A 27,223-nucleotide genomic window follows, 5' to 3' on the forward strand; every position below is an offset into this window, starting at 1 on the left:
TGGGAAGGCAAGATTAACCCAGAGAGAACAGTTAGAGAACACTGAGTGACTAAGTGCCATTATGAATGACATAGACCCTGTGTCAGAGTTAGGGCTGAAAGGAATCTTTGGGACAGTCTCATCATAACTGCTCAACTTACAGAGGGCCAGCAAAGGGAAGTGACTGGTCTATGGAGAAGCATTAGGCAGGAAGTGGGTAATATGGGTTTAATCCTGGTTTCCAATTTGTTGCTTTTCCCATCTGGGACAGCTGGGTCAATGGATAGAGCATTAGGAAGACTTGTTTTCCTGAGTTCAAAATCAGTCCCAGCCACTTACTATTTGTGTGACACTGGGCAAGTCATTTAACCCTGTTTGCTTCACTTCCTCATCTGTAAAATGAGCTGGAGAAGGATATGGCAAACCACTCCAGTACTTTGTCAAAATCCTAAATGGGGTAAAAAGAGTTGAATCAATTGAACAATAAGAAGAAGCTTTCTCCAATACAATATACAATATTAGGGATCCTCAGTTCTGAACTCTCCCAGATTGGGCTCTGTGGAGAAATCAAGGAGGTAATTTAAAGAAGAAAGAAGTGACATTTAACACACATAACTGGGCATTTTTTGTGGATGGACAAAAGAGTTACACTAATAGAACACTTATTTGGTTCCTTTTGGTGTGGTGCAATGGCAGATAAATTAATGAATTGAGAGTCAGGACAACTGAATCCTGCCTTAAAAATAGTTTTTTGATATTGGCCAGATCACTTAAACCTTTCAGATACTCAGTTTTCTCAGTTGTAAAATGGGGATCATAATAACTACAGCACTGTTCTGAGGAAAGATCAGACCTTAACATGCTATATGAAAATAAGTTATTTTTATTTTCTAACTGACCAGAAGTCTGTCAATACCCAATAATAAGTTGGGTAGAGCACTGAACCTTTCTTTAGGAATCCTGCTATCCATACTCCAGTGGTACTCAGACGTTAGAGTGTTACAGAGACAGAGTTGGGACAAATGACACAATGTAAACCCTCTCCCCATACCTTCCAATAATTTAAAATATTATTGTGTGAGTATGTCTGTGCAGTTGGTTGTGTGGGTTGTCAATGAGGTAAAGAAGAAAGAGGATACCAGAAGTAAGGAGAGATGAGATTGCTCCTTACTAGTTCTGTGACTTAAGACAAATAATTTCTCATTTCTGGGCCTCAGTTTCCCCATCTTTAAAATGAGGGTCATAATACTTTCACTATAGTCTCACAGGGTGGAAAGAACTTTGTGAACTTTAAAACTCTAGATATACAAATTTCATAGATTAATATGTTCTCAGAGCTATAAGGGTTCTTAGAAATTAGTCTAACCTCCCCCATTTTACAGATGAGGCAACATAGTAGCAGGGTTAGAATTTGATGCCTGTTGTATATGCTTCACCATATTATGAATTATATTAATATATGTTGTAGTGGTCCAAATGACCCTACCCCATTTAGCATCGAAACCTTTATCAAGTAGGAAGGGGTATCAATTGAAAAGGCCTGGACATCTCTAGGGAATGTGTATCAATTGAAAAGTTGTGGATATTTCCAGTATTTTAACAAGGTTGGACAAGAAGTACCTTCCAATTGGTTGAAAAGGAAGAGGGAATAAACATTTATACAACATCTATTATGTACCAGACACCATATTAAGCATACCTTTTGAGGTAGGTGCCATTATCATTCTCATTTTACATTTGAGGTTAAGTGATTCACACAGTTAATGTGTCTGAGGGGCTAGCAGTAGTGTCTGCATTAGATGGCTAGGATTGACTGGATTCCATGAAGAAAAGTAGAATCAAATCTCCATAAGGAGATCAGCAAGAAAGCTATACAATAGCTAGAGGGAACATCTGGAAGACTAGCTAAAAGACTTTATGGAGAGCGCTACTTCTTGGCTACATATGAATTTCAAGCATACGAGCATATCTATTTTTCTTTAGACTCTGTATGTACTTGTGGGAGAGTACCACAGACATTTTTTTGTGATTTGTACTCATTATAATAAATATGAAATATATAATAATGAATGGGACTGATTGGATGAAGCATTTCTCAGTACATGACCTGTGGGAGGCAGCCAGCATTGGTTACATCCTTTTAGTCTATCCAATGAGATGGCTCATGTCTTTTGCTTTTAAACCCTGGACAAGCCAGAAGCTGGTTAGGTTCCAGGTGCACATGGCTTGAGTTGAGATGGCTCCCAGGTGTGTCTGGGCCTCTCCCTGCAGGGATTAAATAAATGCTTTCTTTTTGTACCTGATGATGTCTCTGATATATTAATAGGGAAGGGGGTCTTGCACCCGACTTGTCCCACACAATAATGATATACTATAATAAATATTCATTTCTAAAAACTGTCTAACTGATATAAACTGATAATCATGAGAGAAAGACAACAGGGGTTCTTACCTTTTTTTTTTTTGCATCCTCGACCCCTTGGACAATCTAGTGAAGCCTATACTTTTTCCAGAATAGAGCTTCAAAGAATTGATCCTGCTTTAGATTTCTAACAGTTGTGTGAACAGTCTCTTCAACCTCTCCCAGCCTCAGTGTCTTCATAGGTAAACATATTTTTATGTAATGATAGCATCTACCTCCAAGGGTTATTGTGAGGAAATGAGATAACATGTAAAGTATTTTGCAAACCTTAAAAGTCAATGTAAATATTAGCTACCATTACTAAATAAAGTACATAGGGTTGACAAGGAGACGATTTATATTGAAAAACAACTATAAATATTAAAAAACAAATAAAAATAAAAACATTCCAGGTTGAGAAGACCCTGCTGATACAGCAGACTCGATCTATAGACTTGACTCGAATTAGTGAGTGGGAGTTGGGAGAGCCAGTTCTAAAGTTTACAAAAATAACGATAATAATGATGTGGGTGAGAGGCAGACGGGCTAAGTGGAGTTCAGCAGCTCTCAGAGATGGTCCCCAGGGCCTGTATTCAAATTTTACCACAAAACCACGCTGGTTGCAGGTTGTGACCCCAGGCAAGTTGTTTAACCTTTCAGGTGTCCAGGCCTGTCTGTAAGTCTACTTCCATATAAATTACACAATATTGCCAGACCCGCATTAAGGAGAATTTCCTTCCTGGGAGTTCCCCATATCAGTGAGATCATAGCTCTAGCCTAATATTAATATGACATCAATAACAACAACGAAAATCCCCTATAGATTCGAACTTGTTTTGCAACACTTCTCCTGACCCTTTATCTCCTCACCTGAGGAGTTGGACTGGTTGACGCCTGAAGTTCCTTCCAAATCTAGATCTATGACCCCCTGAAAAATCATCGCTGGGGAGAAAAGAGGATGGGGCAGTTCCCTAAGAATTCCACTATCTTTAGGATTCGTCTCTTAGAAAACAGAAGAAGTTGGCACTCGGAGGAAGCCTGCAGGGGCTGCGGAAGAAGTGGAGAGGAAAGGTGGTGGGGAAAGGTGGTGTGGGCGTGGCCTGGGTGGGGGAAGGGGAACTGGGGACTGGAAGGGGGTCACCGAAGTCCCGGGAGTGGAAGCAGACACTTTATGAAGTGACTAGGAGTTCCGGGAATTCCGCGTGGGTTCGCGAATCCTTCCCAGGGGGAGCGAGCCTCCGCAGCCCGGGGAGCTGCCATCCGAGCTCCGGGAGTAGAGGAGCTGGGGAATTCCGGACGGGGGCGGCGGCTCTAAGCCCGGGCTGGGCGGGGCGGGGAGGGGCCGGCAGCCCCTGCAGCAGCGGCGGCAGCACGCCACCTATAAGAGGAGCGCGCGTAGCCGGCTCGGGACTTCTCCGGATCCGATCTATCCTAATCTTTGCTCACGCCAGGCTGGCTGGCCGACACCATGCCCCCACACGGCTTTTTCGCTCTCCTGCTCCTGGCCGCTAGCGCCGTAGCTGAATCGGTAGGTGACTGGAGATCCAAATGGTTCTGGGCGACCCTTAGAAAGGGGGTTCGGTAGAAGTGGGGAGAGCTTAAAGCCCGCTTTGTGCCCGGGGTGCACGGCGGGGGGCGGGGAGGCTCTGCCTCGGACTCCGTGGCTCCCAACCCTAGGGATGGAGGAAGGCGGTCACTTCTACCAGAGTTAACTTTACTTTCTCCTGAACTTTACTCTGAAATGGCGATGGAGCAGAAGGGGCCCAGAGACGGGGTGTGGGGCTGGGCTTCTCTGCCCTCAACTCACCCTTCCTTAGGGTGACTGACCCAGAACGCCCCAAGCCCGCCTCCGCCTATCTCGGGGTTCCTCCCTTCTCCCCAGGTTTTCTTTCTGCCGAAGATGTGACTAACTTGAGACCGACCCCTCTCCCCTTCAACCCAGTCATCCACTCCCTCCATTGGGCCCCAGCCTGCCTTCACCGAGTGATTGGGGGTTAGGGAGGAGGGTGCCGCGAGGGGACAGATCCAGCGTTCATAGGTAGCACTTTAGAGCTGAAATTTTAGATCTTAAAACTCATCTAGTCGCCTCATTTTACATTTAAGGAAACTGAGGCCCGGAGAGACTAGTGAGTGACAGAGCGGACAGATTCTCTCGTCCGACTTTAAAACTACAGATCTTTACAGTGTTCATGCGGGTTGGAGTTTGGGATCGGGAATAGGCCCCCTCCCTTTCTCTATTCTTCTGGATTTGGGTTCATCCCTTGTGGCATGCTATGATCCAGAAACCGACCTCCAACTTTTCCCCTACTCTCTCCCCTCTTAAATGAGGGGAAGGAGGAGGAAACAAAGTTCAGCCCCTCTTGATAGAAAAAACCCCAAGCTTCGAGCCAGAAGACCTAGGTTTTCAGGTCTTTTCAGCTGAGTGGACCAATTAATTTGAACATTCCTTTATTAGGTGTCTGCTGTATGTAGAGATTTGTTCTTTCTGTGTGAGATACAAAGTTAATATTTAAGGAGTGACAAACTATCTAAGTACTTCTCCTTCACAGCCTCAATTTTCTCAAATGGAAATGGGGGATAATGTGGCCTATACATAAGTTATCTGTCTGAGGTGTTTCCAGGACTGAAGAAAATATGAATGCCAAAGTGCTTTGGAATTTTAAAAGTTTACATAAAAATGTGGTGTGTTATTATTTACTTCCCACCTGGTGGAGCCTGAGGTGTGAGTGTGGGAGGAAGAAGTTGAATTGCCAGGAATTACTCTCAGGAACTATAGTAAAAGCTGAAAGAGCTGGCTCTATTGGGGTGAGGAAGCAATGTTTTCTTGAGTCTCCTCCACCCCATCCCAAGTAGGAAACTTTGTTCTTTACCTTGTCTGTTGTCTGGAGTTGAGCTTGTTACCGTTTTCTTGCTAACCTTTAGTCGGGGCCAGGAAGCCCTAGCAGCTTAATCATTAAATATTGATTCAACTTAGAACTCTGAGGCCTCTTGAAAACAGTTTGGGGACAACCTTTGGACTGGATGGGCAAAGATAACGTTCCATTCAACCAATACTTACCTGCCTACTCTGCAAGGAAATATGCTAAAGATAAGAGTTGAGAAAATGACATTTAAGATCCTTGAAGGCAGGTACTATGGGCTTGTGATACATACATATATGTACATATACGCAAGTCCATAGATAAAGATAAAACAAAGCAATGGGATGGATCCTAGGATCTAGATCAAAGGATTCAAACAAGCTGCCTAAAATAGATTAAAATGTCATTTGGAAATATTTAATAAAACAATTAAAAGTATAAAACATGGACAATATTATAAGACCAATTTATTTGAAGCCCTCATGGATCCTTATATATTTCTATTCATTGATCAAAGATTAGATTCTATGGGGAAGTTGAAGAAAGGTGAGAATGATTTCTGCTTGTGCTCAGGGAAGTCAGTTTGGAAGAAGAAATAGTACCTCATCTGAGTCTTAAAAGAATTGAACAGTTTTGTGTTTTGAAAACAGCTCATGGGGCCCACTAGTCCATTTTCTCTGGAGTTATAAGGACCCTAAAAAAGGAAGCAATATGTAATAAAACAGGAGAAAGATAAGCTAAAGTAAGTGTTCCTTAGAAGAGGGCTTATTCTCTTTAAGATGACTAGGTGGTAAATTTGAGAGAGTCCTGTGGGGAATTGGGAAGACCTGAATTCATATCTGGCCTCACATTTACTAATAGTGAATTTAAACAAGTCACTTAATCATTGCTTTCTGTTTTCTCAATTGTAAAATAAGGATAATAGTACCTACTCACTAGGTAGTTGTGAGGCTCAAATGAGATTATTGGCAAAATGTTTAGCACAATGCCTATGCTTTGTATGAGCTATTTAGATGCTAGCTTTTATCAGTATTATTGAGTTGACATTTGTAGTACTTTGCAACCTTAAATTCTAGTTATTATTATCATTACTAGTAAAAAAGGGATGTGTGTATAAAAATCTTGGTGGACCCATTGTGTTTACTGTGTCTCATTTCAGCAGGTATTTTTCAATTTTTTTTTGGTGGGGGGAGGGAGATAAAACTTGAGAACAAGTTAACAGAAAACTGGAGAATCAAAACTTTTGCAGTTCACTCTTCCAGTTCACTCAAGAGACTAAACCTGGCCTAGAATAATAGCCCATGCCTCCTAGGGGAGGTAAACTTTGTGGACAGAAAGTACCTCTTTGGATTTGTATCCCCACTCTGGAATATAGTAGGAGTTTAATAAGTGCTGAATTGCAGAAAGAGAAGATGAAAACCACTATAAAGTACAGCCTATCTTTTGAGAAGAAAAATAACTAAAGAGATTTTGAGTCCACTAGGAAGTACACAGGATTTGAAATCAATCAGCAAGCATTTATAAAGAACCTAGTGTGTGCTTCAGGTATAACACCAGTAGAAGTGGGAAGTGGGAGTGCTGTGTGTGCCATACAGGACCATAGTTTTGAAGAATGAAAAGGTATAATGTATACGTCTGGAAAGGTCATTTGGTGCCAGATTGTTAGCTCTGAATAGGGAAGTGTAGATTTATTTGGTCTTGAAAGTAATGAGCCATTGGAATTTGCTATTGGTGAGCTGGTGGAATTGGAATTAGATCAGAAATGTAGGAATTTTACTTTGGTAGCTAATTGGAGGGGGGAGACATTTGAGGCAGGGGAACCAATTTAGGAAGTTAGTGTAATAGCCCGGATGAAAAACAGTGAGGGCCTGAGATAGGAGTAGAAGTTGTGGGTGGAGAGAAAGGGATGAAGAGACTAGTGTAGTAAAAGGACAAACAAGATTTGACCTTTATTTGACTGGACACATGGGGTGTGAGTGAGAGTGAGGATGAAGGCAAGGGTTAAGATCTTGGGGAACTGGTAGTACCAGAGATAGAAATCCAATTCTAAAAGCAGGGCTGGTTTGTAGGGGAAAGATGATCATTTGTGTTTGCTCTGTTTGAATTTGGGGTGGGTCTGCTGAACAGTTTGAATTCCACTTTTGCGGTCTGCTGGCTCTGACCTTAGGCAAAACATTTCTCGGTCCTGTGCCTCAGTTTTCTGTAAAATGAGGGGATTGAATTGGAGGATTTCTGAGCTCTCCACTAATTCCAGATCTTGTGATTGGGTGAAGAGGCTTATCTAAAGTCACATGATGAACTAGCAGAAGAGCTGGAAGTAGAAAGAAACCGGGTATCTTACTTATACCACGCATTCAATACCATGCATTCAAGGATAGGTAGATTTGAAGAGGAGAAGGAGACAGCACTAGCAAAAGCTTAAAAAGTCCTCTTTCATTGCCTTTGATGACCCATGTGACTTACAGAACAAGTCACTTTCCTCTTTGAGCCTTGTTTTCCTTTTGCTAAATGACTAACCTGAATTGGGCAGGAGATTCCTTCTAGAACTAAATTAGCAGTAGGGAATTAGCATAATTCAACACCTACTTTGTGCAGAGAATTCCTATGTATACCACCTTCTATTTATGAGGTTTGGTGTCAGATTTAGAGTCCCAAGGACTTGAGTTCACAATCTGGTACTGTTACTAACTTTTGAAATGGTAAAAATCACTTGGCATTTATAGGTCTCAAATTTGTTTCTCTAGATGTTATGTTTTTAGAGATCTCCAAATTTCCTTCCAGCTCCAATTCTACTTCTACAATCTCATGTTTACTAGGTATATTTGTGTTGTAAACATTCATTCTTATTGCCATTTTATAGCTGAAGACGGACATTCAGAGAAGGGACTTGATTAGACAAAGTCACATGATTATTAAATTGGTATAAGCTGAAACTGGAGTTGTTGTCTGTGGACTTGGGGTCTAGGACTTAATTTCACTACGTGGCAGTTTTGTTTCCCAAATGCCCTTGAGTAGCTTTATACATGAATAGCCTTTTTTTTTTCTTTTTTTTTTTGTTATCAGGTGCTGTGGATTTAGGGGCACACATTCTTTCCCCTAACTCTAAACCACTTAGTTGTGTCCCTTGTGCACACTCCCTAGGCTCTCCTATTGGGGCTGGAAGGCCCTAAAGAGTGATAGGCAGCTTAGAATGGGGGAAGGAATTTTCCCCTTTTAAGCAGCAATTCCTGGTAGCAGTGACTTAGTTCATTGGAGCAAATGGTCTTTCTGGTGAAAGAGGCTTCTGTGGTATTGAAGAAATAATAAGAGTAGGAGGAAGTCTGACCCTCAGTCCCCAGTGGAAGAGTTAGATGTTTAATTGAGTTATAGGAATAGGGCAGCCTGCTGCAATATGCCTGACTCCTGATGTAACTCATTGATCTTTGACCTCTGACCTATGGTTCTGGTTCCCTAGCTTTGTTGGCCCCTGTGGCCAAGATTTCTCTTAAAGAAGAAATTACCTATTTTTTTGGGTTACCTGATCTGTGGTCTGAGTTTGGGGTAGGAAAAGTGGAGGAGAAGGGGTTAGATGATATTAGAGAAGAAAGGTTATAAGGATAATTCAAGTTTGGGTTTTTGTTTTTGTTTAAGTTTTTCTAACACATTCATACCTATTCTTTTTTATTCAATCCTTTTTTTTCCCTTCAATCCTGGAAGCCAGAAATTATATCGATTTTGCAGATGAGGAAATTGAGGTCCTCATTGCACAGCAAGGTTGTAGCAGAGCTGAGATTTAGAATTTAGGGCTTATTGATTCCTAATCTGGTATTCTTGGCTCTGTTGATGGACCATGTCCAATGAGTTCAGTGAAATGATTTGACCAATAGCCCAGAGCTGGCATTAAAACTTGAGTCTCCTGACTATCCAGCGCTCACAAATCACAGAATGTTAGAGCTGGTCCCTTAGATCCTGGTCCAATACTCATTTTACAGATAAAGAAACTGAATCCCAGAGAAGAAAAGTGATTTGTTGTTTGGGGTCCCACAAATGTAGCTTTTCTATTATGTCGTGCCCTCTCAATTGGGTACTACCCAAATTGCATTTTGAGAAAATACATCTTCTCTTCAAGTGATTTGGGCAAATCATTTGATCTCTCTCCACCTCAGTTTCTTTATTCATAAAAATGAGGGAATAGAACTAGGTAAGGCTTTTCTGGCTCTAATTCGATGTGCTTTTCACCCTGCTTCATGTGACAGGCTCCCAGGAGGGGGCCTGAGGAGAAGCAAGGCTCTTAACTGTTTGTCCTTGCATAGCATGTTTGTGGGTCACCCCTCTCGGCCCGATGCCTGGGCCCATGCTCCAGTGTTGGTTACAATTTCAAACCTGTTCTTCCTGTCTGGTGGGGAGGGCACTCCCTGGGGCCTATTCCTTTGGTGTCCTACTCAGTTTTCCTGCCTCAACCAATTAAAGGCCTCCTTGTCTCCTGTTGAAGTGACTGGCTCAGACAAGTTGGCTGCATGGACTGGGCCCTGGTGACATTGGAGGGAGATGTAGAAGAAGCCATCTAATCCAACCCTTCATTTTTCAGAAGAAGAAACTGAGACCCTGGAGTCTTGTCCAGATGACTCTACTGGTTGGACCTAGTAGGGAGAGACAGGAGTTGAACCTTTATAATCTTAATTCACTATTTCTTTTAATCTTTGTGTCTTTTATAAAGCAGGAGTAACAATCTCTAGTTATCCATTTTATTCTAGAAGGTAGTCAAGGATCCCATCAAAGGAGGTTAAAGTCAGAAATAGTTCAATATATTCCAAAATATTCATATCAGCATTTATTGTCAAAGCAAAGTGTCTAATAACTGGGAAGAGAATGAAAAAACTGCCTGTGAATCTAATGGAATATTATGGAGCAATAAGAAATGACTAATATGCAAAATTCAAAGCCACATGGGAAGATTTCTGTGAAACGATAGTGAATAAGTAGAACCAAAAGAACAATGTACACAATGACTGTCACTGGAAATGAAAAGATCATTAAAAAGAAAGCCAGACTCTGAGTAATTGAAAAACCAATAAATGGTCCCTGGGGATAGATTAGGAAATCCTTCTCAGAGAAGCAAAGGACCATTACAGCAGAATGTTATATCCACTATCCTATGGAGTCACTATCTGTGTTTGAGTGGTTTTGCTGGTTTTTAAGAGAGTTCATATAAGAAGTGGAGGAGATATCTCCAGAAATTATTGAGGCAAAAACAAGGTAGTAACAAAATAATGGGTAGGCTCTCATCTGGGTCTTTGTAGGGGATGTGGTTGAGCCACAGCAATTAGGAAGACAGCAGGTGATTGAACTGGTCATTGTTTCCCAAAACATTTGGGCCCAGAGAAGGCTTCTAATCTGGTCAAATAGGCTCGCCCTTGGATCCATAACTGTCTGGGTGAGAAAATAGAAACCAGTGGGGGAAGCCTTTGGGAAAGTCCCTCTATGAGAAGCCTGTTCAGGGTTACTGGAATCCAAATGCTTGCTACCTTTCTGCATTTTGTTGCTGCACCTGAGAAGGTCAAAGAGCTGCAAGGAAGGTGGAATCATAGAATAATGATTAAATTATCTAGTGCTTTATATTAACTCACTTAAACCTCACTACAATCCTGTGAGATAGATACTGTTATCTGACATGTTAGAGACTAGTTAACTTTTAAATATCTGAGATTGTACTCAAACTCAAAATTTGTAATTCGAAGCCTAGCACTGGATTTATTTTGTCATCTGTCTGTTTCTATTGCTTGTGCCTTCCTCATGGAAGAGCAACTCAGTTCTATGAGATGTCCCAGCTGCTCAGACCAAGGAGGATGTTGATGTTTCTCACCTTTCTTGTTCCTACATCTGGACAACTCCCATCAATCAATTGGGTATTTATTATCAGCTGTCTGCTACCTAGAGTACACTGTTGTTGGCCCTGGAGGGATGAGAATGTAAATCATGATTCCATTTCTTTGAGAGCTCTTACTCTGGCTTCTGAGGACCAGACACCTTTAAGAAACTATCAAAGAGGAGAGAGTGTGCCAACACCTGAGTTCAAATCCTAATCCTGCTACCTGTTGTGGTTTTTTTGGTTTGCTGAATTGATGTGATTATTAAACCCTGAGATCTCTAAGATCCCCACTTCCTTTAACTTCCTTTGAGATTTGTACTTCCTTAGTGAAATGAAAAAATCACTGGACTGAGGGGTGGGGAATAGAAATCGGCTACAGGGTCACTGAGAACCTGCTGGGTTTTAAAGGAAAACTGGGAGTCAGCTAGGAGATGTTCTATATTATATGCTTTGGGGGGGTGTTGGCTTTTAGTTTCATGGAGGGGGTGGGGTGAATGCCAAGAATGTTCCTGGAGAGGACCAATTTTGAATCTAGTAGGGTTCCTCAGATTCTCTATAACCTTTATTTCTTAAAGCTATATATATGTAGCTCTCTAGGACAGGAGAACTCTGTTTCACCTTGTCCCTCATGGTGTCACCTCATAGTTATTTTCCTGGAATGTGGCCCTGAAATCCAGCAGATAAACAGAATCTCAAGACCCCCTATCTCTTATAACTTGGGGTGGGGGCAGGCAGCCTGATCCTGTCTAACAAGGTAGGTGGGTTATCTGTGGAGATAGTTTTGTTTTTGGGAGTGGGTGGGAAGGAGAGCAGGGACTTAGAACTTAGAGTGACCTCTACCTTATCTCAGGAAGGAAGGAAAGAGGCACTTATTAAGAGGCTACCATGTGCCTGGTGCTTTTCAACGTGAGCTCTTTTGATTTTTCCCAACAGCTCTGTGGGTTAGGTTGAAATAGAAAAAATTGAGATTTGAACTCGATTTTTCCTGACCACAGACCTATCTGTGCGACTTAACTGTGCCTTAGATGCTCGAAGTTTAGGTCTAACTCTTAATTGTAAGGTGGTTGGACCTAGATTATTTATTTTGATATTTGGTATACCTCTTCTTTTTAAGTCTTTGTTTCTTGCTTTACAAAACAAGAGGGTTGGTCTATGTAAATGATTCCTAAAGTCCCTTCCCAGGTCTCTGCCAGCTCTAACTTGTTGATGTGTCCCTGCGTGAGCACACGAACTTGCTGTAGGCTTAGGAGGCCACCAGGTAGAAGTACCAGGACTCTGCTTTAGTGACTGAGCCAACCAGACCCTGACCTATGGGGAGGAGAAGTAAGCTGGTGCCTCTTAACTCAGCTGGATGTCAGACAAACCAGCGATTCAGGATTCAGTCCTCACTGCTCCCGCCTCCCCGGCAACAGAAGTTCCGTTCAGGGCTTTTCCAAGGACTCTGAATGTATTAAAGCCCCCCCCACCCCACTTTGTGAATTTGAAAAGTCAGGCTCCCAGCTGGCAGTCCCACATCAGTGGAGGAGGGAGCTGGAAACCCATCTTGGCCCATACTGCCAGACAACCCTCCGTACTGGGGTAGAATGGGGAGAAGGCTTTGGAAATGACCATTTGGAGAAGAGGACCTTAGCTCTGGGTCCCTGACTCACAGTCAGTCTCACTAATCCTGAGTCACTCAAGCTTCTTCCAAACTGTTCCAGGATTGGTGGGGCCCACACTGAGAGGTCTTGGGGCCCCAGGAAAGCTGTTTAGTCTTTTCCTTGGAAAGCCAGCTAAATATTGACTTACCTGCCACCCTTTCTAAAGAAGGGAGTGGGGGACAGGATGAATGAAGCCTGCACCAGACCTCCTTTCAGGCGCAGCATCCGGCCTTCTGGACAGCTAATATACAGTGGAAAAGAAACTGGCTGGGAGGCCCAGATACTGGATTCAATTCCAAATTATGAGGCTTACTGTGACCCTGAACATATCAGTTAATTTGAGTCTCTTTTGCTGATGAGTGTCTTGGTCCAATTCATGAGTTGGGTCTGAAAGGATTGAAGTCCAGACCTCCTTTCTCTCTTGGAGGAAATGACTCCATACTTGATGGTTTAGGAAGCAGGGCCTCCAAAATCCTTGTAGAAAAAGGAACTCCTTGGATTAGGAATAGGTCATTATGAATTCCCTTGTATTTGCACCCAGAATCATCCAGAATGGCAGAACTAGAATGGGTCCTAGAAATCTTGTCTAAACCTCTGGTTTTAGAGATGGGAAAACTGAAGGCCAAAAAAGGAAATGACATTCCAGATCACACAATTAACTTCAGTTCTAAACCTGGGACTCTAATACATGGCTTCGCACTCAGATTCATTTTCTTCTTACCCACTGGGACCTTTAGTTGTCCTTGTTAATTAACAATTAACTTCAGTTCTACAGTTCTAAACCTGGGACTCCCAATACATGGCTTCAGGCTCTGGTCCATTTTCTTTTTACCCACTGTGACCTTTAGTTTTGTCCTTGTAGTCCACCCCTAAATCTGCCCAGTATTCAAGAAACCCTAAGCCTGGGTTGCAGATGTTTGGGTGGGTGGGGGCTTTATCTTCTTGAGGGGTTCTGGGGGTGGAGCCTTCAGAAGCAGCTGCTTTTCTACCCTCTGCCCTACCCCTCTGTTGTTGGGGAAAGGGGTGTGGTGGGGCTGGGATCCAGAATTCTCTATTTATTTACCTAAGAACTAAGCTGTTTGCTAATTATCAGATGAGTTTATATTTAAACTAGGACTAGTTCCTAAGTATCCCTCCCTACTTGTTTGCTGGCCTAGAGTTGAAGGAACTTTGTGGGGAGGGAAAAAGAATGGATCTCTCTGTCTTGAAGAGTTTCCATTAGATTCCATAGAATTAGAATCTAGAAATGTGGAATCTATGGAGTTTGAAGAAGCTATTTTAAGTAATAGAGATTGTGCTGGAGTGAAAGTCTGAGGCCCTGGCAAGTGTTGTGATTTCCCCTCTGGATCTCAGTTTCATTATCTGTTGAATGGGATCTTATGGGAAGTGCAGGATAACAGGGTAGAGAAGTAGGAGTGATGCTCTTCCTCCAAATGTACATATTCCTCCTTGCTCCCTATATCTTCTTTGGGCAGCAACCCTAAGTGTGAGTGTACCAGTCAGCCAGGGACCTCTATTTAACTTCAGTGGTCTGGGATAGGGGAAGAAGGGCTGTCCCTGTATAGGGTTGGCAGCCCAGCTGTTCCCAGTTCCTTCTGCCCTGAAGCCAAAGGAGCTGGAAGTCAGGTGACCAGGGTAGTGGAAAGGGGTGAGGGGGCGGGGTGGCAAGAATGTGTGTGGAAAGAATGACCCAAGCAGAGAAACAGCTTGTGGCCAATTGCTGGGACCCCGTGTACTGGGACCTTATGAAAAATCTCCCATTCAGAGCCTGGGGGCTGGGGGGTGGGGCTGGCTGGTGCCCCATCACCCAGGGAGATCAGGAGGCCTCTTCTGTCCCCAGTCTAGGGAAGCCTGACCTGCTTTGCCCAACTTCTCTGGGGCAGACTGACCCTTTCCAGAGGGGAGGCTTCCCCCAAGGGTACATGGCCACCCTCCCTCCCACCCCCAGGGACTAGAGAGAGTCTGGGGAACCAGGTCTTCTGGATTGGTTACAGGGGTGATATAATTAAGGACGACAGGCCTGGAAAGAGGCTATTGACTGAGGTTGGGAGAACAGGAGATTTGTGTTCAGAGCCGGGAGAGCTCCTCAGGACACTTATCCGGCAGGGATTTCAGATCTGGTTCTCAGATTAAAAGCCCAAGCTCAATGCATCTCTGTCTGTGAGCCCCTGGAGGATGGGGGTGGGGTGCTGGGGCTCTTTCTCTTCTCTCCTCTCCTTTGGCCCACTTAGTTATGTCAAAAAGAGATCTGAGCACTTTCTAGCTGACCCAGCAGGACTGAGCCCCTCTTAAGCAGGGGGGTCCAAAGTGTAAAACTGGGACCCAACTGAAGAGTCTTTTTGCCTTGGTCTCCCAGCCAGGAGCTGCCCTCGGCATGGGGCTGTCCCACAGGGTTCTTGTAAAAACTCTTGCCTAGGGCCTGGCAGCCTGGGTCTGGGCTCCCTCCAGAGTGATTGTGTTGAAAGTAACCCGACCTTGGAGCCGAGCTCCCTGCCTGGCCTGTCATTTGAGCCCCCATGGAGACCTGGTTTAACTCTTTGAGTGTCACTTACTAAATGTGTGACTCTGGGCAAGTCATTGCCCTCTTAGGTGTCCTGTAAAGTGAGGGAGACTGTATTAGACCGTTTCTAAAGTCCCCTTCTGTTCTCTGTCTGAGAAAAATGCTTAGCCCTCTATCCACCATCCCTTGTGACCTTGGATGTGATGATCCCAGGATTTAGAGCTAGAAGTACGTGTGGGCATGCGCATAAGTGTAGGGGGAGGAAATATGAGTCTCATTCTTCCCTCCTCACCCTACCTCCTAGAAAAAAAGGTAGGCTGGGCAAATTCCAGTGGTCACTGGGCTGATTTTCCAGGTCTCAAGCTCCTGCTAACTATTCACTCTTTTCCAAACTGCCCCCTCCCCAACATACAGATTTCCCTCTAATTTTGAACTACCTTGAATTTATCTGGTTCGGTTCCTACTTTGAAGAGCTGCAGAATTGTGTTTAGGTGCCAAATGACCCTTTACCTAATAGTAACCAGATTAATTTTGAGGTTTCCCCCAGATTATTCCAAGATCTACCAATCTCTCTGACTATTCCCTCTCTATTCTAGCTTTTTGACATTTTTTTCCTTCCTTTAAAATCCCAGATTACAAGCTACCTCTTCCATGAAGCCTTCACTGATTTCTCTTCTGTATGTCTTCCCCAAATGGTTCATCTCTTTGCCATGGTTCTCCTTTTATCATGTTTTGTGTCTTGTTTTCTGTACACTTGTGCATGTGCATGTACACACAGGCACTACAATTAAGACTGTAAACTGAGGGTGGAGACCATGTCTTGTTCCATCATGTCCAGTGTAGTTTTCTGCATATATTAGACATTTATATGTTGGAATTGATAATAGCTCAGTTACTTTAAATCAGAAGGAGGAGAAGGGAAAAGAAGGTTGTTGGAACATAGTAAAGTTTTCCTAGACAGGTGAATAAGTGAATCTGAGATGTATGTTAAAATGGAATGTGAAATCCAAAGGTGGGGAGAAAGTGGATTGTCACAGGGAGCCTGATGATTCTAGGTGAAGTAGGACTACAGTACTTTGGACAGAACAGTCGGTCTCAGTGGGGATACTTGGGTCCTTATTTCCTGGGGAATTTTTACCCAGAGGTGAAAAAAGAGGGCTGTACCTGAAGTTTCTTTCTTGGATCCCTTTGCTTTTACCTAAGATGCTGATGATGACAGCATTGATTCCCAGAATCCAGAGTAGGGGAATGAATGCTTAACAGCACCTGTTCCATTAACCAACAAACATTCTGCCCCTCAGAAGGAATGGAGGAAGCAAAAAATCTCCAGCTTCTAGTCCCTTTGTCCGATCCTAGGAGCTAAGTCTCAGACATTTTCCCTGAATGTGTCCTCCTTTTTCTCCTCACCTCACAAACAGTTAACCAGGCCCTGTCTAGAGCCCTCTGGAGAAGGGGCCAAGTTTCCGTTTAAACAGTACTTTAAACAACCTAGACGTTACTGTGTTTGTTCTGTGGGCAAAGGGAGGAGAGTTGGAGTGGAGAGCCTGATGGATGATAGATATGGAGGCCTTTCCATGGGGGTTTCTTCTAGGAGATCTGTGCTCTTGCTCCTCTCCCCTCCTATCTTTTTCTTAGGATCTGAGGCTCTTGGGCAGGCTAGGCCCATTGTCTGTAGCCAGAATAACTGATGTCTTCTGGAAGGCTGGGGTAGAGGTGAGAAAACTTCTGACTCCTCAGACTGACTGGAATTAATGCTAGATCGTTACCCCAACCCTCAGGGTCTTTTCCCCATATTTAATAAGCCTGGTACTGATCCATAGGGATCCTTAAGGGATCATCTTCTTTTCCCTTTCTTCTCCATCCTGTCTCCTGTTATAATTTAGGATAGGCTAGTTTAGAACAGTGCCTGCCATAGAATAAAATGACCATAGCTCCTTCCCTCATATAAAACAAGAGGGTTGGACAGTCTCTGAATGGGCCTTTTGTTGGCATTACTGGTTTCCAGATAAGAGACAGCATGATCTGGTGAAAGGAACTCCTCTGGCCCTGGAGTTGAAGACTTGAATTCAAATTATGCCTCCCATAGTTATTAGCAGTGTGATCCGTGGAAAATGCTTGGAACTTCCATTTCTTAACAGGTACAAAAAAAAGGTTAGACTAATTGATCCGAGAACCCTCCAGGCTTTTATATCTCTGAGTTTAGGAACTAAGCCTAGAGGCTTAGGATAATACTAGTTCCTGTTTCTTTAGTATTTTCTTCCTAACAAATTTGAGAGACAAGTCGTCCCCCCCCCCTTTTTTTTTTTTTTTTAAAAGAACAGAATCAGGTGATCTACTTAATGTAGTTATAATAAATGTTCAAGCTAAGTTTCAATCTTGGGTTTCCTGACTTCTAGTCCAGGCTACCAGAGTCAGCAATGTTTTGTTCTTGCAGCCTAATAAAGTCCAAGAGGTGTCCCTTTCAAGGAGGGTACCTTGCTTGGGGGGCAAGAACAGGAAGGCAAAGAAACTGCAGACTGGCTGGGAAAACTTACAGCAATGGGCACACAAACACACACACACACACAGAGTTTTATGGATGCAGACCTTCCCCCACTCATAAGGGTGCGGTCCCTGGCCTCTAGCTGGGCTGGGTTCTGGGAACTGCTGGTATATGTCTCTGCAAACGTAGCCTGCTGGGTATCCTGGGTTCTGAAACAGGGCCACCCCGTGCTGAATGGGCCCTGAGTAAAAAGGAGCCACTAGGAGGGAGTGGAAGGGCCAGCAAGTCTCCAAGGGCTGGAGGCTTGGAGACACCATACTGGCCCCAGCATAGACCTATCCCTGATGCTGGTAGTGCCTAGAGCATGCCAATATACCATATATATGCCAATATATACTTCCTGAGGGTCCCATCATTGCCTAGTCAGGACTGTGCTGTCAAGGGGGGGGGGGACACAAAGACACATTCCGTTTAATCTGTATTATTAGCACTTTCTTAGGGTCAAGTTTATGTAAATGCTTATACTGATGTGTTGCCAATTGGTAGCTTCCTGTAGCCCATCACTGGTTCTATGCCAACCTCTAGCCCCATATAACTTTTAACTTTTCTCCTGGGCCTCCATTTTCTTTGTTAAAGAAAGAAATTGGGTGATAACATTTATATAGACTCTGCCAGCTTGCATGTTCAAAGTTGGGGAAAAAAAATCAATTTAAAAAAAAATGCCTTGAGTACTTTGTGTACCCATTCTGTACAAATCTCCTTGCCTTCAAAGAGTTTATGGTCTTCTGGGAGAGATTAAATATGGCCACAGATAAATAGAATGTGAGGTTGAGGGTGCTGGAAACCAGGGAAAGATCACTTCTGAGATAGTAGGAGCAGACAAATTTGAGAGATATCCGCCGGTAGATAGGAGGGAACCCTACATTCCAGATATGGGGAAATAGTCCTTTGAACATTCTCTTTTAAATTCTGGGATTTTAAGATCCAGTAGCTGATTGATCCTGACTCAGATGGGAGAGTGTGGTTGCTTCCTTCCTCCCCACCTTTCCACCTTACTTCCTCTCCTCTCCCTCTCCTTCCTAGTCTCCCTTCCCTAACCTCTTTTTCCCTAGCTAAGCTTGACCAGGCCTTCTCAGAAGCTGCCAGAGGGCCAGAGCAGGCCTGGCTTGCTCTGTAGGAAGGATGGCTGAGCCTTGGGACTCAGAGCCTTGGGTCTGGGTGGTGCTGGGAGCCTGGCTGACTCAGAGGTTGTATGTGTGTGAGCACACGAGTGTGGCCCACTCACCCAGCCTGGATTCTCTGGATCTAGCTGTGTCATACCCATGTGTTTAGATAGCCCTTTGTCATTTTCAAATTACTTTCACACTCATCTTCTTGGTAACTGCTGGACAGGTTTGAAGAAATAAAACATTTAACAGACTGAGATGAAATAGGGGCAGAAAGAAGGTGATCAGTTGAATCACATAGCAAATTCTGCTCTCTCCTCCCCACCCCACCCCCACTTCAGGAATTTATCAGGAGTCCTCAACTGGGGTCAAGTTAAAAAGAGTATTTGTACTCTTTCAAATGGGGAGGGAAATTCCATTTTTTAAACTATCATTGACTTTCCTTACTTTTTGATTGTTTCACACACACACACACACACACACACACAATCAGCTGGGAAGCCCCAACTCTGAATTGTAGAACTTTAGAGCAAGGAGGAACCAGAGAGGCAATTTCTTCCTACCCTGTGATTTATCTAAAAAGGAAGCAAGTGCTGTCCCAGAGGGGTTAAGTGTCAATGGGTCAGAGTTTAGAGATAGGAGTACAATCCAGGGTTCCACATCCTGGGCCTGGACTGTTCTGAACAGTTCCCCCTGACGGGAAGAGGGAGTAGAAGGGGTTAAGGCTCTTGCTGTGAGATGACTTCACGGTTTGGGAATCAGGAGCTATTGCCGATGGAATTCCTAGCCCCCGCGTACAGCCTGTGGGTTTGGCTGTGTTGGCAGGCACTAAGGGCTTCTCTATTCCAGAACATGTGGGTTCCTGCATCCTGGTAGATAGGAACTGGGGGTCTTCTCTATCTGTAGCCACCTACGAGAACAGATTCTCTGAGACCTAGAGCCTGGGGCAGCTGGAAGCATGGCTGGAACTCCTCTCCTCCCTCCCACTCCCCCTTCCTCTTGTGGTAAGCACCTGACCAATGTCTTCTTCCTGGCAGAAGATAACTTTGGTCAGGCCTCTGCCTGAGGGATACACATTTCCTCATAGCTTTTCTGGAAAAAAATCCAAGTCTCAAGGCCTCAGATACTTGAGAGAAGCTTAGATTAAAAAAAAAAAAAAAAAAAGTCATGATTCCATGGCTGATAAGCAATAGGCTTAGGAGATCCCTCTGTGTCTGTCTCTCCTGCCATCTCCATTTGGAGGATATTTTTTCAGAGTAGAAAGCTGAGGATCTGAGAATCAATCAGTTCACAAGTACTTGTTAATTGCTTACAATATGCCAGGTGCCATACCAAGCATAAGGAATACAAAACTAAGCAGAAATATGATTTCTACTCAAGAAGCTCACATCTGAATAGAGGATGCATCATATCTGAGTCGTGTAAGATCAGCCAGAATATTAGCGGCCAGTGTAGGATGTCTGCATTCCAAGGTCCATTGTATCCCACCTTTGCTTTTCAACTCTTAGTAAAGTTTTCCTCCCTTCCTCTCTTCCCCTCCCCCCCACGATTGTGATGGCTCCCAATGCTTAGAAGAGATGTGATTGGAATGAGTCCTGCCATCCTGATCTTCCACCTTCCTGCATTTTGACTGACAGCTCTCCCAGGGTTAAGAGTTATGTTTCTCCTACAGCAGACTCAGAATGGTTTGAGCTTGGCCCTGATCTTCCCTTTCTGAGCTACTGTCCGGGTTATATTCCTTAAGCCTCCTTGCCTGCCTTAAGCCTCCTTGCCTGCCCAGCCTGTATCCCATGTTGTTGGTGGGCCTGGAGTAGGGGATTGACTCCTTGTCCCATCAGTCAGCTTACTGATTGTACTGAGGACACTGTTGACTGACAGGCCTTCACTTCTTGGCCAGATCCGTGAGACCGAAGTAATGGACCCCCGAGATCTCTATGAAGCCCACTATTTCTCTGGAGCCCTGCCGGATGATGAGGATGTGGGAGGGGCTCTTCTGGAACGAGAACCAGATGACTTTGAGCTGTCAGGCTCAGGAGATACAGGTAAGGCTAACTCCTAGGAAAGTAGAGAGGAGAAGGTGGTCCTGAGGGTCCTAAAGGGAATTTGGGCAGGAGAGTTCCAAGATATGCCCCACAATGAGAAGGAGGGAAGGGTAATTCTGGGAAGCAGTTGGCCATATTCTGAGTCCACAGGCAAACCTGGCCTTGAGGATTATGGGGTATGGACCTTCCCTATTTGACTGTTAATATCTCAAAGATATTGGGAGGAACCTCCCCCCATTAATATTTTTCCCTCTGCTGCTAGTCTTTGGCTAGAGAGTCTTCTCTAGTATGGATTCTAGCTCCTTCATATGAATGTAAACAAAGGCAAATACACTCCTCCTCTTTCTGAATCCCTTTGTTAGGTTTTATCTGCTGTTGGTTCCTGAAGAAAGTATGTTTGAATCTGGAAAAACCTGGACCAGGAGTCAGGAGACTTAGACCCCTAGTTCTCCATTGCTTTGTGGCCTTTGGCTGCAGGACTCTGCTTTTCCCTTCTTCCTGAGAAATGAGGGGGTTGAACTCGGGTTCCTTCCACCTCTGACAGACCGTGAAATTGCCTATGAGACTTTTGCTCACCAGAGCTTTGGCCCCAACCTGTCCTAAGAGGCCCCTCCCTTTAGCTTGGGGCACCCTCGGGGTGGGGAGGAAAGGAGAAGTACCAGCCCTGAAACCAGTAGGGCATGTGCAGGCAGAGTTGCTGAGGGGGTAAGGGGAGGGGGGGTGAAGAAGTGGAGAAAGAACTGGCAGAGAAGGATGAGAGCAAGCTTGGGTTTTGGGGTGAGGTAGGGTAGACTGGGCAAGTGACAGGCATAGTGGCTGATCTTCAGGGAACTGGAACAAGGCCCTGGGTCCACCCAAGGGAGGGTGGAGGAAGACATCCATCTTCCAATTTCTTATTTTTTTTCCACCCTTCCTCTAGAGCCTTGAAAGCTTAAAATGTGTTTAATGCATTTTCCTCACATCTGTGTTAGCAAGTATAAGCACCCTTTTATGTAAGGGGAAGAGACTAAATGGCCTCATGGGTTTCTTCCAGTTGTAGAGTCAAATCTGTAGAGAGACTAAAATAATCTAATCTAAACTCTAAACTTGGAAGAATCCAAGACCTAGAAATTGAAAAGTGGTTTGTTTGTAGTCATATAGCACATAAAATGAGTGGAAAAACTGGACCATAGTTCAGTCTTCCTTATTTTCATGATCCCACAGAAGGCCCGCTCTGGGGCCTTCAGTGATCTGTATGATCACTTGCTCACTTCTGATGCTTTAGAAAGGCCGGACAAACGGACAAGATTGTTCTGGTATGGGATGCCCAGGTCCTAGCTATGTAAGCCTCTCTCTGGGTGGAAGCTGACTGCTGCTGGGCTAATTTTGCATCTAAACCTAGCCTGGACAACTAGGTGGTACAATGGATAGAGTGCCAAGCCTAGAATAAGGAAAACTCATCTTTATCAGTTGAAATCTGGTCTCAGATGCTTCCTAGCTGCATAACTCTCAGCAAGCCACTTAACTTTGTTTTCCTCAATTTCCTCACCTGTCAAAAAAATGAGGGAAAGAAATGGCAACCCCAAAAAAGTCTTGAAGAGTTAGTTGGCCATAGCTGAAAGGATTAAAAACAACAAAATAGACTGAGCTCTCCCTCACTATCCTTGTTTTATCATCCCTTTATCCTTACAGATGATACGGAGATAACCGAGATATTCTTTAATACAGTTCAGCCCTCGGTGAGTAGCACTAATCTTGATTCTTTCCTCCTTCTCTCTTGGCCTGAAGATGAAACCTCAAATGTTGGTTGGAGGGGAGGAGTAGCAGAGGCCTCTCATGGAGCCCACAAATGTGTCTATACATGAATATATATGTACATATCTAAAGGCGATTCTTTAGTTCCTGGGAAGGCATATTTGATTTGATACTAAAGAGTCATGAGCTCCAAGGTCAGTTCTGCATTTATTAAATACTTACTGGGTGCAGAGTTGAGTTCAGTATTTAAAAAAACAAGGTTTGAATAAAATATAAGTTCTGATGTCATGGAGCTGCAGGAAGGGGGTTACTGGCAAACAGATGATTCAAATTCAACTCTGAATTCTGATTGATTAGAAGCATAAACAAAGTGCTGAATTAAAAGTGGGGCTGGGAAGAATTGGAAAAGCCTTCTTGTTGAGGGAGGGCTCGAGTTTAGCTTTGAAAAAAATAGTTAGGAACCTGAGGTGGGGGGGGGGGGGGAGAAGCTCTGGCCATAGGAAGCAAAAGCCTGGAGATGAGAGAACAAATGGGTATGTTCCAGAGATAGTTGATCCAGTTCTGCTGGAGAAGAGAGTGCTTTGAGGTGGGTGGGTTGGGTGGAAGGGAATAAGAGGGGAAAAACTGAAAAGGCAAAATGGGCCTTAATTGGCTCCCATTATAGTGAGAAGATCTGTCCTAGACAGCTTAAACTGTCATGTCCCCAGCCTCTCTGCTGAGGGAGGTTGTGTATACTTTTTTCTTCACTGAGCTGGGTTTTCTTTCTGAAACCTGTTGGATACTTTGTCCCTTTCTAGGTACCCCTGGATAATCACCTCCCTGTGGAAGGGGAGCCTTCAAACCAGGATCCTAAGGACTCTGAAGAGCTGGAAGGGAACGAGATCATGTCCAAGAAGAGATTTCCCTTTGAGGAAGAAACTTTAAGTAACAAAGTGTCAATGTCTAGCACTGCCCAGGGTAGCATCTTTGAGAAGACAGAAGTCTTGGCAGGTAATGTGAAGAATAGAGTGTGTGTGTGTGTGTGTGTGTGTGTGTGTGTGTGTCCCCATGGAACCACTGACTGTAACTGAAGGAAATCCAATTACTGTAACCTTTTAAAGTTTTGTGACAATATTTTTTTTAATGTGGTTACATTTTATCTTGATCTAAACAATTTCTAGCCTACAGACTGATCTCCACTTCCCCCAAAGAAAATATTTCCCCCAAACAGAATAAGCAACATCATTTTGCAGCATGATCTGAATTGATAGTAATTTTTCTTTTCGAAGTGTTTTCTTAAATTTTCCTTCAAAGAAGCTAGTGAAAGTATTACTTCTGTACTATAGATGAGTAGTTTATTTAAGAATCAAAGAGGGCAAGTAACTGCCTCTTGTTTATCCAGCTAGGAAATTGTTACTTTCATCTTCATTTTATGGATGGGGAAACCTAGACAGGGTTAGGGGTTATAGAGTAATAAATGTCTAAGGCTGGACTTGAACTCTGGTCTTCTTGATCCCCAGTCCAGGGGCTGCATCCACTGTACTGAAGAGCTGCCTCTCTTAAAGAGATTATGTGATTTGGGCCAGGTCACCTTTCTACTCTGGCTGTTACCCATAAAAGGAATGGGTTGGACCATAATGACCTTGAAGGTCCTGTCTGGATCTGATAAGTCTGTTTCCTGTCCCTCCAAGATCTAACAACTTTTCATTCTTTGTCCTCTGCAGCTCTGATTGCTGGTGGTGCTGTAGGACTCCTGTTTGCCATCTTCCTGATCCTGCTGCTGATCTACCGAATGAAAAAGAAGGATGAAGGCAGCTATGATCTGGGCAAGAAGCCAATCTACAAGAAAGCCCCCACCCAGGAGTTCTACGCATGAGGCTCTCCACTGGGCAGCAGAGCATAGACTTGGGGATGGGGAGGGGAGGGTTGACACTTCTTGGTGGGAGGGGGAGGCACTGACCAGCCATCGTGTCTCCACTTTCTTTCTGCTTATTTCCCCCTCTTCCCACAAAGTGGTTGCTTTTACATTGGGGGTGGGGGGGTGGGGTAGGTTATATAAGAGAAAATTCTCCTCTTTCTCATCCCCTCATATTCATTTGCCAGCTCCTCACAGTCCATGAGTCTCAGTTGTTCCACATGAAAAATGGCAGTAATTCTCCAATCTAAAAGTCAGAGATGGATAAAGAAATCTCTTGAAATCCCTTCTTGCTCTAATCTTAGAATTTTATGATACCTGGTTTAATTTTGGGCATTTTAGAGTCTAATTTGAAAGAGGCATTTGGAGGAGGGAGAGGGGAACTAGATAGATCCCCAAACATTTCTTGGGGCAGTGTAGGTAATGCCCTACAGGTCTCCGATTTATGTCCAGGGCAAACTATACTTTATCTAAGGGTGGGCCAGGGCCACCCTATAGTTTCAAGGCATCACAATTGGTGGAGGGGAGAGGCAGATGGAGCTATTAACACATAGACTTATGACCACCCTATAGCAATGTACTACTCTAGGGTGGTGTTAGGGAGAAAAGATAGTGGGAAACAGCAGCAGAGAAAAGCAATCTGGAACTAGTTGTGCTGGCCTATTGAGGACTCCTTTTATAACTTCTTTTGAGGGGTAGAATGTGTAGGTAAAGAGCATACAAACACAGGTGAATGCTTATATAGAAGTGATTTGTAGAGTTTCCTCTAAAGAAGAAAAAAGTTAACTTTCCAATTTTTGAAGAGTTCATTCCTTGGAGAGAAGGCTGCTTCTGCCCTGGTGCATGGTGTGAGATATCAGCTTGGGTGGGCCTTCCCTCCAGCATCTTCCTGACACCTGCTGTGGCCTGTCTATTTATGTGTCTTTTTTTTTTTTTTTTTTTTTTTTTAATTTAGTTTTTATTTTAAATGAGGGGAGAGCCTGGGGTGTGATTTTTATGATTTTTTTTTTTTTATTATTTATGGACACTCCTTACCTCTCTGATCCCTTCTTTTTTGATACTCCAGACTCTGTCCTCGACCTCAACCCCTTCCAAGGTTATCCTCCCACATCCAGAAAATAGGTTCTTGCCGATTCCAAAATATGTTGGTCTTATAGGCAATGGTGGGCCTTTGTTTATCTTAGTATGTAATATATTGTTCTTTTTTTCCTCGGTTCTAGATAGAAAGATATATTTTTCGAGTAAAATGATTTAAAGAGTATAAAATAGGCTGGGTGGGAGAATGGGAGTTGGTGAGTGGTTGACTTCAGCTCTCAATTCTTACCTGGCCTCTTCTTCTGGTGCCTTCTCCCAGTTTGGATGGCAGCAGTAGCCATGGTTTTGAGAGTTGGTTGGCCCTGGTCCAAGATCCTGGAGGGAAAATACTTTCCTGGGACTATTGATGGAGGCACAGTCCTGAACTGTCTTCTTATGTGAATGGAAAAATCCCAGAGACCCCGGTAAAGAGAGAAGGACCTTCTGGGAGCTCTCCCACCACCACCCTGCTGGCTGGGGTGGGCAGCTCTTCCCTACCTGCCCTTGCTCTTGCTCCCTTAGGGCAGCTGCTCCCTGATCTGAGTTGATTTTCCTGCCCCCTTCCTGCCCCAGGACTCCAGCTGGCTGGAGTTCTGTCCTCTTCCTCCCTTGATATCCCCATCCAACTCCCTGTTGTTGCCCACTGCTTTGACTTGAGTGGTGGGAGTGGGCACCTTCTGCCTTTTTGTAGTTGCCTTTTACTATGTCTGTTACTGATATTTTGGATAAAAATAAAAAAGCTTTCTCAAATCCCTTGCTTCTATTTCATTTTATTATGGTGGGAGGGTAGATAAGAATGATCTCAGTGATCCTGGTACAGGCTCTACTTTCCCATCTCCATAGTGAGGAAGGGAGAATCCCTTAACATGATTGTTCACCAGTAATAGCTGACAGTCCTTTGCCATAAGGGGCATATGTTAACCCTTCTGTTATCTCCCAGAGGTTTAGCAAACTTGCCAATAGTTGGAAAGCTGGCAAGTGATGGAGCCAAAATGTGCAGAAAACATCGCCAAAGCAAATGGCACTGCCTCCTACTCCATGACAGACCCTTCTTGGTCTGAGTGTTGTAACCAAACCTACCTTGGTTTTAGAAGTTGTTTCTCTGAAAATGGTTCTGCTGCCTGGAGCATTTTGAATGCCTTTCTGTGGAAGCCTCTCACTCTCTAGGAGCTTATAGGTCTAGTGGGAAACACACCCAAAGCAGTGGAAAGAATACTGTACTTGGAAATAACTTCCTAGTATCACTAATGAGCAATGGAGTATCAGGGTGGCTCCAATCTCAATCAATAGATAAACATTTATTAAGCGCCTACTATATGCTAAATGCTGAGGATCCAAAAGACCTCTTTTACTGTCTGGGAGCTTATGATCTTAATGGGGGAGGCAACATTCAAACAAATATTTACAAAAGAAGCAATATACAAGATAAATAGAAAATAACAAGGCTTTCTGTAAGTGGGATTTTAATTGAGATGAGGAAAGTCAGTAGTTAGAGCAGAAAAGGGAGGTAGGAAGAAGAGAAGCAGGAGAAAGTATTGTCCCAAAGATCTAGAGAGGAGAAAGTAACCAGTGAGGAGAGTGATCAATAGTGATAGGCTGCAG

At 43.8% G+C, this 27,223-nt stretch overlaps 1 protein-coding gene across 1 annotated transcript; it reads left to right on the forward strand.

Moving 5' to 3' along the window:
- Positions 1-3,724: 3,724 nt before the first annotated feature.
- Positions 3,725-26,371, forward strand: SDC4 (syndecan 4). The gene is made up of 5 exons (XM_074288497.1): positions 3,725-3,908; positions 20,775-20,919; positions 22,591-22,637; positions 23,451-23,643; positions 24,357-26,371. The coding sequence occupies exons 1-5, from the start codon at positions 3,849-3,851 to the stop codon at positions 24,506-24,508; spliced, it is 597 nt and encodes a 198-aa protein (XP_074144598.1). The 5' UTR covers positions 3,725-3,848; the 3' UTR covers positions 24,509-26,371.
- The last annotated feature ends 852 nt before the right edge of the window (positions 26,372-27,223 follow it).

Source organism: Sminthopsis crassicaudata, chromosome 2, assembly GCF_048593235.1.
Source record: "Sminthopsis crassicaudata isolate SCR6 chromosome 2, ASM4859323v1, whole genome shotgun sequence".
In the NCBI taxonomy this organism is placed as follows: Eukaryota; Metazoa; Chordata; class Mammalia; order Dasyuromorphia; family Dasyuridae; genus Sminthopsis; species Sminthopsis crassicaudata.